Source organism: Pipra filicauda, unplaced genomic scaffold (assembly GCF_003945595.2).
Source record: "Pipra filicauda isolate LSUMZ 115617 unplaced genomic scaffold, ASM394559v2 scaffold121_size3267253_pilon, whole genome shotgun sequence".
Lineage (NCBI taxonomy): Eukaryota > Metazoa > Chordata > Aves > Passeriformes > Pipridae > Pipra > Pipra filicauda.
The window spans coordinates 1868668-1878182 of record NW_024103674.1 but is presented as its reverse complement, the minus strand read 5'-3'; the positions used below and the strand labels follow the sequence as shown (position 1 = coordinate 1878182).

The 9515-nt window shown below is 52.6% G+C and overlaps 1 protein-coding gene across 1 annotated transcript; it reads left to right on the top strand.

The window, feature by feature from the left end:
• The first annotated feature begins 2592 nt into the window (after positions 1-2592).
• On the top strand, positions 2593-9100 carry PTGES (prostaglandin E synthase). The gene is made up of 5 exons (XM_039388014.1): positions 2593-2604; positions 2916-3074; positions 4455-4537; positions 6962-7207; positions 7427-9100. The coding sequence occupies exons 2-5, from the start codon at positions 2967-2969 to the stop codon at positions 7557-7559; spliced, it is 570 nt and encodes a 189-aa protein (XP_039243948.1). The 5' UTR covers positions 2593-2604; positions 2916-2966; the 3' UTR covers positions 7560-9100.
• The last annotated feature ends 415 nt before the right edge of the window (positions 9101-9515 follow it).

The following is a 9515-nucleotide window of genomic DNA, read 5'->3' as shown; positions in this document are numbered from 1 at the left end:
CAGGGCTTCCTGCCAGGGTTTGAATAATGCCAAGGAGGAGAAGTCTAGCTGGCTGGCAAGGAGGAGTCCTGGCTTGTCTGCAGGTGCATATTCCTGCTGTTCAGCGAGGCATGGCTGCCTCCGGAGGGGAGGAAGGTGCATGAAGGGAAAAGGTCTCACTACCAAGGACCCCGTGGGCTGGATCCTCAGCTGGTAAAAACTGGAGCGGCTCCATGGAGGGTGTGATGTGCTGGTGGAGGGTCTGGCTGCCTGGCTTCTCCCAGACTCTTGGGAGAGCTGGGGAAGGGACTGCTGGGGAAGTCTCATCCCTGCTGCAGGGCTGGTCTGGCCCTGCATAAACCCAGACCTTAGGCACCAAGGTCTTCTCTGCTGTGGGTTGATCCCTATCAGCTGTGGAGAGGAGAAAAGGGAGGGAGCAGCGTTTGGGATGTGGCTTTGCCACCAACTACTTACTCTTGGCATTATGGTGTTTATGAAACCCTGTGACCTCCAGGGAGACGTGGGTGGGGTTGGATGTAGTTTGGTGGTGAACACCCCAGCTCTTACTGCAGTGGCTGAGTCCACATGGCTGCTGCATGTCCTGGTGTCCCCATTCCCACCCCCAGGGAAGCAGCCTGTTGGAGGCAGGCACACATTGCCAGGCTGAGGAGCTCCACGCAGGGCTGTGCCAGGGCTTGTTCTGCAGCCGCCCTGACGCCGGGGTGGTGGTGACCAGCTGCAAGTACCTCTCCCTTGAAACCAAGTGTTTGGGGTTTTCAAAGGCTCTGTGCAGTGTTGCAAAAACGTAACCATAAGGCCCCGACTATGTTTCATGGACTATAGTAGGTGAACTGTAGGTCTGGTCACGTTCAAAAGGGCCAGTCGGGTTCAGGAATAGCACAATTTATTGAATGCAACGTGTGTGGTTCTTTCAGATTGCTGGTGATTATCTGCCCAGTAGCTCTGTAGAGCACTAACAATACCATTGCAACCACAAGCTGAATTTCCCAGGTCAACACTCAGCATAGCTGAGGATGCAAGGCTTACCAAAAGGCAGCTGTTCTGGGGAGGATGAGAAGGATAAACCTGTCGATCTGTCCCTGCAATTTCACGTTGAATTCTCTTCCCCCAGTTAGATACAAAACTGGGGTGCTTTTTGCACCTTATTAACCACTATGGTGCAAAGTGCCGCAAGTGGGACTGCGGTCAAACTTCCCGTTCTTTGTGGGCACATTGTGCAGAATATTTCTTGGTAGGAGGTTTTGGTTTGTCAAAACATTTCTGGGTAACAGGTAGAAGAAGGAGGCCATGCAGCCTCCTCCTTGGTCCACGTTCCCCACCCCCACCCCCGATGCCATGGCAACACAAAACCACAGCATCTCCATCTGGTTGCTGCACTTGCACCACACGGGCCCCACTGGACACTGAGCTTTGCATTTTCTTCATTGCTTTATGCTTCCAGCATCCTGTTGCTGGGGACAAACCTGTCCAGGGGCTGTAGCAACGGGCCAGGTCCTGGGCTTAGTGCAGTGTTCCTCTTGGGATACTCTGGACCCTCTTGGAAAGGACAGGATTTAGTTTTGCTCCATGGCAGTTAAGAAGTTAAAAAGCCTTGAAGAACGAAACCAGTCCTAGAGGCACTGATGCTCTGATACATGATTTTGTAAATGACAAACCTTACTCGGTTCATTGTTTCTTGAGGCTTTTTCTTTTGTGGCTTGAAACAAATTTTTTTATTCCAACATGTCAATTCATTATAAAACTGCTTGCATCCTCAAAGCATTCTTTTTTCACTCAATATCTGAAAGTCTCCATTTTCCTGAAATATTTTTCTTTTTTTTTTTATTTTTTTTTCCCTGTGTAAAGGAAATAAACAAAAAATCCAGCCCTTCCACACTAATAAAAATGGACATCTCCTGTCAGCCCCCACACTGCCAGCTCACTGAGGTTTGCTGCTGCCAGCACTGGGGCCAGGGCTGGGGAAGAAGGAGTTAAAGGCTGGAAGACCATCCAAGCTGCCTGCCAGAGGCTCAGATCCTACTCTTTCATCCACAGTGTTTGGTGGCTGAGGAAAAGGCAGCTCCAAATTCGTGTGGCGTTTTCTAAACCAGGGACAGAATTACACCTGACTGCCTTGATTCATCCTCTCGGAGAAACCAGGACGAGCTGCCTTGGGGCTAGGCAGGCTGTTCTTTGCTTCTGCTGCAGTTTTTCGGGCTTTGCAGTCCAGGACCTGCCCGGTTGGGGTCCAGGCTGGTCATTCCCGGGCTCCCCTCCCAGCCGGGGGTGCAGGGACAGCCCAGGCTCCCGGGGGGTGGGCGCTGGTGGGCCAAGGGACAGCTCTGTCCGCTGTCCATCCCTCGGCAGGTGGATGTGTAGGGGAGGGCTGGGAGCCTCTGCCACGGGACTGGGCGGGACTGGGACGTACTGGGAGTGGAGGGGTGGGCTGTGGGATAGGGGACGGACTGAGCGCAGGAGCACAGGGCTGGATGTGGCTGAGGTAGGTGCCTGCCTTCTTCCTAACTCCTCCTTCGAGAGCAGATCAGCTCCTGTCTGTGGGTGAGCATTGCCTGGCTGGGCGAGGGATGCTCCGTGCAGCTCTGTCCCTCTGGGCACGCACGGGAGGTGGCACAGGGGGTCGTGGTGGGCTGTTTTAGGGAGGCAGGGGCTCAAGCTGTGGCCGGGCTGAGCCTGGCTGTGGCCCACAGGGTCGAGGTGGCTGTATCCCGGCTCGGGGCATCTCATCCCCCCGGAGCTGGTGATGTCGGGGTGTGCGGGGCAGGGGGAGCCTGTTCCGTGGGCTGGCTGGGCTTTGCTGAGCGGCAGCTGCGCCCCATCAGCCTGGCGGGGGGGTACAGGGGCTGTGGGCTTTGGCCGGAGAAATGAGGAGATTTGTGTCGTGTTTAAACGCAGCTGTTCCTGCCCCCTCTCCCAAGATCTCCACAGGATCCGAGTGTTGAGGCGACCGAGCGGCACCTTCCCCCAAAATGATGGAAAACGAAGTGTTTCTGTCATTTACGTTCTACAGCACAATTTTGATCTTAAAAATGTATGTCGTTGCCATCATTACGGGACAAGTGAGACTCAGAAAGAAGGTAAGATCCAGTTTCCTTTTCCTTCGTCTCCCTTTCTGGCTTTTTCCTTGGGCTTCTGTGGTTTTTCTTTCTTCTTTTATTCCTGTAAAGGTCGACAAAGTTTTCCTGAAGCAAACCGAGTTTCTTTGACTTAAGTTGAAAGGAAAACAAGTTTCATAGCTGCAGCAGATAAATATCTCACTTCTCTTTAGTCCTTTTTGTTTGTTTCTACCATCTGTAGCTTGATGTTTATAATTTTTGAAACCTGATCTAAACAATAAACAAATCTAAAATGGCAAGCAGGTGAGATGCTTCTAGAAAGAGACTGTTTACAGTTAATTTGCCATGCCTGGAAGAATAGGAGAGGGGAAAAAAAGGTTTGAGAAGAAATCATGGAAATGGTCTTTTTTTCTTGGAATGTAACAGAAAGCTTTTGAGCTTTTGGAGGCTGACTGGCTATGGGAATGCTCCAGGAGATCAGAAAGTCATGGGGAATAAAAACAATAGCTAGAGGAAATCGTTCTTGGACACAGGGAAAAAATACAGGGAGGACCTGGAGTTCCAGCTGCTGTCTGGATTTGGGGTTAACTGGACTTTTATCACCCACAACCCAAATTGAATTCCTGGCAAAACTCATTTGTTTATAAAATCTGTTTTAAAGTATTTGAGGGGTTTCCAATTCCGTCAGTGGAGCGGGAGGGAGAGATTTCTGCTCTCAGAAAAAATACGAAGCGATAACCCTGTGCTGTGACATGATTGTAACTGATGTGGCTCCTCCCCTTGTGATTTTAAATGATGCTCCAGCCCTGGGACCATCCAGGCTTGTAACATGATTAAAGAAAGCACCAGGGCCCTTTCCAGGCTGCAAAATGAAGCTGTCACATGTAACCAGGTCCCTGAGGGACAGCTTCTGAGCATAGGTGAGGAGCTCATATAAATCATCTTTATTCGTAACTTTATTAGTGTAGGATCCCATTTCCCCATGGGAAAATCACACGGTACCACTGCCAAAAAGCCAGCCAGGGAGTATTTCCTAATCTGTCAGTCCTGTTATCTTTCAGATGCCACAGTGTGTCTGCAAGCTCTGTGCCAGCAGTGATCTCACTTGCTGGTTGGCACAGTCTCCTTCAAATGGGTTTCATGGGAAGAAGTGGACTGGGATGAGGTTTGGTACCTGATCAGCAGGCAGCACTGGGTTTTTTGGAGGATAAGGAAAACCCCTGGGGAGGTGCAGAGTTTAACCCCCAGGACAGGGGTTAAACATGGAAGCGCAGTTGCCCTCGTGCTTGTGAAGGGTGGTGAAAAACTGGAGCAGGAGGAAATCCCCACGGGTCTTGGGGGCCAGACTTCTACCTCTGAGGCTCCTGAAAGCATCGTGAGGATCTGGGGACTGTCTTGCAGGCGTTTGCAAACCCGGAGGACGCGCTGCGCAACGGGGGGCTGCAGTTCTGCCGCGAGGACCCCGACGTGGAGCGGTGCCGCAGGTGAGAACCCGGCGGTGCTGGCATTCCCTCTGCTCCACAGGGGGATGGATCCCTGGCAGCTGCTGGCAAAGGAGCAGTGGGAAGCTAAAGGGCTCATTAATTAAGTAATTGCCTAAGTGGTTTGAATGCCTCGAGCTGGGCTGTGGGACCCAGCCACTGGAGCAGTTTAATCTTTAATGGCAGCGGGGTGTGCGCTGGAGCAAGGACATGTGGAAGGATCCGGGTTTGGGTCCAACAGCTGACTCTGGACACAAACTCTTTCCTAGATGCTCAAAGTCCCACAAGCTCCTGAGGTCTCATCCCATACCCACACCCAAAGTCTCTTTCTGTCCTGCTCCGACAGGACCCTGAATCCCCCAGATCCCTGCACAGCTTGGACAGGGAACTGTGTGACTGGTTCCAGTGTTGTATCCAGCTGCCCTTTTGAGGGATTTGGGAAGAGGCTGAACAGGGTTGCTATAACTTATGCCTCCCTAATGGGCAAGCTCTGAATCTTCCCCCTCTTCTGTGGGGCTCACAGTTCCTCAGAGGTAAAACATGGGGTTATTCAGCCCTGGGCTTGATTTGCTGTCCCCCTTACCAAAGGAGGTGCCCTGAATGCTGGGTGATGTGCAGGAAAGGGGCTGGAGCTGTGCCCTCCTGTCACTGAGCCCTCAGCTGCCAGCTCTCTGCTGTGGGTGGGGCCCTCATCACTCATCTCCCACGGCTTCCAGCATTTGCTTTAGAAAACATCCAGTGCCACCTAATCCTGGGCTGCTAGAGGGAGTAGGATGGCAAATGAGCTGAAAACATCCAGTGCTACCTAATCACTGGGCTGCCAGAGGGAGGAGGAGGACAAATGAGCTGTTTCCTTCCTAGCAAAAAGAAAATAATAGCAGAAATAATAATCATAATCCTCTTCTGATTATTCACAATAAACAAACTTCCATAAAAATAAATAACTGGAGCTGCAGCAAAGACCTGGGGAAGTCTGGGATCTGACTTGGGGCAGCTAAAGCACTCAGAGTCAGTCCTTGCTGGTCTGTTCACAGCCCTGGAAAAGACAGATTAAACCCAAGGTGTTTCCCTGGAAAAAAAAGAGACCATCCCAGATGGTATCAAGAGGGGAGAAGAGCCACGGCAGCTCCCCTTCTCCCTCCCAGCTTTGACAAGGATACATCTCTGTGTCCAGGCTCTGATCAGTTCATCCCCACCAAGTCCTCCTGACATCACTGCTACCACACAGGACTCATTTTAGTGTCTTTCCTAGGCCAATTCCTCCATGCTGTCCCAAAATTGCACCCACAGAGCAGCTGAATTAGGGTTTCCAGCAGCTTCCTTGCCATGTTCATGCACCCCACCCCTTGCTTGAGGATGTGGCCCTTAAGATAGGGACTGGTTCCTATGCAGGTGGAAAGAGCAGGTAGGAGAACTTCTCATCTTGTGCAGAACAGCAGCACAGGTATCCTGGCCTTTGTCTTGGCAAAGAAATAACTTGAAATTTTCTCTTGGCTTTGTGAACATTCAAACATGCACAAGAATGGGGAAGCAGTGTCAGCTCTTATCAAGGTTTCATCTCTGCCTCTCAAACCTTCAGAGATAACAGAAAAAACCTAATGAGTGACCTCATGCCTGAGTCACTCTCCAGCCCACATCCATCCTCACCAACCAGAGCATGACCTGACAGTCCACCCATGGAAGCATGAGGATGGGACTCTGTGCTGTGGAAGGGAGAGGCAGAGGTGATGGACAGCCTGTTGCTTTGGGAACTGACTTCCCTCCTTCAAAGGATGGTGCCTGGGGGAGGAGGGACTCAACCTACACTGGTTGCATGATTGGATCCACTGTGGTGGCAGCTGATGCTGTGACACCCAGGAGCACGTTCAGCTGGAGCAAAGGGTTTGGGCCCATCAGTGCCACGTGTCACCACGTGATCCCTCCACCCTCCAGGTGTTGCTGGCACAGCATGGGGGTGCCTGGGGTGCTCCTCCCTGATCGCCTCTGGATGCATTTTTAGGGAGTGGCGAAGCCACAGACACTCCCATCCTGTGAGATTCTCCTCTGGGGAAGCTGTGGTCTGGAAACTGCCTTTTACTGTGTAACGTGGCCACATCTGGGGCCGTGCCGTGCTGGCACCGCACCAGCCTCGAGCTTTTTGCAGCTTTGCAGGGTCTTTGTTTTGCTTTGTTTGTTTGAAAGCTCCAACCCTGGAGCTGTCATCTGTCAGGGCAAAGGCATCCCAGTCACGGAGAGCAAGCTTCGGGAGCTCAGCATCCCAAGGGTGTGAAATCCTGCCTCTGTGTGCAAGGGGGAACTAAGTCTTTTGGGGGCTGTGTCTGCCCCATCTGCCAGAGGAGGCTGCCAGCAGCACCCAGGGATGGCTAGAAGGGAAGGGAGACAGCAGGGAATTCTGGTGGGATGGAACAACCTTATCTCCCTTCTCAGGGCCCACCGCAATGACATGGAGAACATCTTTCCCTTCCTCTTCCTCGGAGCCATCTACTCCATGCTGGACCCCAGTCCTGCAGTGGCCAGGATCCACTTCCTCATCTTCTGCGTGGGGCGCGTCGTGCACACCATCGCCTACCTGCTGCGGCTGAAGGCGCCCGCGCGCTCCGTGGCCTACAGCGTGGCACAGCTGCCCTGCTTCTCTATGGCCCTGCAGATCCTCCTCGCCACCACCCCGTACTGGTAACACCCGGAGAGACCGACCATCCGAACCCCCTCATCCTGCACTCCGATGGTTCCCTGGCGGGACGGGGTGCTGTGTGAGTGTGAACATGTGTGTGTGTGTGTGTGTGCGTGTGTGTGTGTGTGTGTGTGTGTGTGTTTGTGTGTGGGCACGTGGTAGGTTGCCAAGGAGGTCACCTGCAGCCTTGGTAAACTCCCTGTGCTCTTGAAATTCGGCAGGGAAGTCGCCGGAGAGAAGGGACATGTCTCCCTGTGGAGCAGGAAGGGAATGCAGAGTCAGGTTTCTCTCGCTCCTGCTGAGAGCAGGAGGGGGAAAGCACATGAACTACCCCTCAAGGAGGGGGTTCATTGAAGAAAAGGAGGTTTTCTGACTCAACTATGTTCAGAACTGGGAAGGTGAAGATGTGCCTTTTCCCCTTGGTCACAAATATCCCGTGAATCAGGAAGGGAAAATCATGAGGGTCTCACAGTCTTTTGGTCAGCAGAGGTAGAAGAGGGGGTTATAAAACAGCCACCCTCCTCTTGCCCAGCCATGTGGGTCTGTGGGGACGGAGTTCCCTTAGGTTCCCTCTCCCACAAGGAGAACAGGAGGCAGGTGCCTGCCAGACAGAGTAACATGGAAGTCAAAACCTCTGAGGTGATGTTGTGAAGACATCGGAGTGTTCAGTGCTCCCAGAGCCACCTTGTCTCATGCCAAGGGACACAGCTCCCTGCCAGGAGCCTCACTGCAGGCAGGATCCTACCTGTCCCTCAGCCAGCCTTCAGCAGCTCCCTGCCAGCAGCACCCGTGGCTTTTCCATCTCAGTCTCATCCCAGTAAGATGCAGAGCATCGTGCCTGGAACAGCCAGCAGGAACCACTTACCCCGCAGAGAACCGGACACAAATCTCTGGGACTTCTGGAAAGACTAAAATGCTCACACAAAACAGGGAGTTTGCAGACAGAGCTTTCTCCTGAGGGTGGTATCTGTGTCCACATGCCACTAATGCCTGACTATGCTCTCAAGGGCAGCAGACTGACTTTCTCCCCCTCTGTTTGTAGCCTTTCTCTGGCTGCAGAATGGCCGCTGCTGTTTGGGGAATGTGCTGTGGCCGCTTTGGGGGTGTTTTCTTTCAGCTGTTTCCTGCTGTCCAGTGCTGCCACACCGTGTGCAGCCTGGACCAGCTGGGGTTTGCAGAAAGCTCTGGAAGCGAGCAAAGTGGCTTTGAAGAGTGTATCACTTCTCTGCAGTGTCACCTGAAAGTGTTGTGTTGGAGAGGAGAGACTGAGACCAGGGTGACAAACCCTCCTGAGCTCCTCTGTCCCCAGGTGCCAGGGACTGCAACAATGGAGCATCCCTGTGGAGGACAAGGCAGGAGGAAACCTCTGGTCTTCAGTGCCTCTCCCCCCTCTGAGGGCAACACAAAGCCTTACTAAGACCACAGGGGAAACCAGAATAAGCAGAAAATAAAGTCCCCTTCCACCTGCCCTGCTCATTAAGGCTGCTCCCTTAACTCTGCTGTCCTGAGAGATGCTCTTGCTGAGGCCTCACAGAGCACTGGTGACACACCTGCTCAGACTGATGCTCAGCCCTTGCACAGCTCAGGTAGCAGCTTCTGTCCTGGTAATTCCTGACCCCAGCACAGAGGCCAAGCTGTGTGGTGAGGTTTGGAGTGGAATGCTCTGCTCTCCCACCACATTAGGAAGGTGGGCAGGTTCAGCAGTTTTTACTCTTGTCCACCTCTCCCTCTCAGCCTCAGCAGATGTCTGGGTAACACAGACCCTGCTTAACAAGCCTTTTCTGCCTCACATGGTGCACAAGGTCTCGAACCCCTGTACATTTCTCTGCTGCTGCACATGCATCCTGGTGGCAGGAAGCAAATATTCCCAATAAAAACAAATCATTGTGCTCAGATACATCCTTCCTTTGGGAGCAGCAGATGCAGCTGGGCAGCAGCTGGGTCCAACCCCAGCAGGATGGATCCCCAGCTGTAAAGCCCTTTGCTAGACCCCACTGCAGAGCCTGGAGTACCCTGGGACTCCTAAAGAGACATCCCTTTCCTCTGGACTCACCTCCCCTGCAGAGGAATCCCTTTTCCAGGTGTGCATTATTTGTGCTGATCCTTTAAATTCAGCAGTAGCCCTGCTCAGTTTTCCTTCCCTGAGTAGCAGGTTGTTGCAAAGCTTGGTTGTTCACCTAAAAATCCTGGAGAGCTTGAGAAGTTCAGGTAAGATGTGGTTGCTCTCATTTCTGTGCTTATGACTTGCAAAGGAACTGCCTGTAGTTTCCAAGCTCAGCAGTCCCCTTTTTTTTGGCAGTAGGTTGCTGG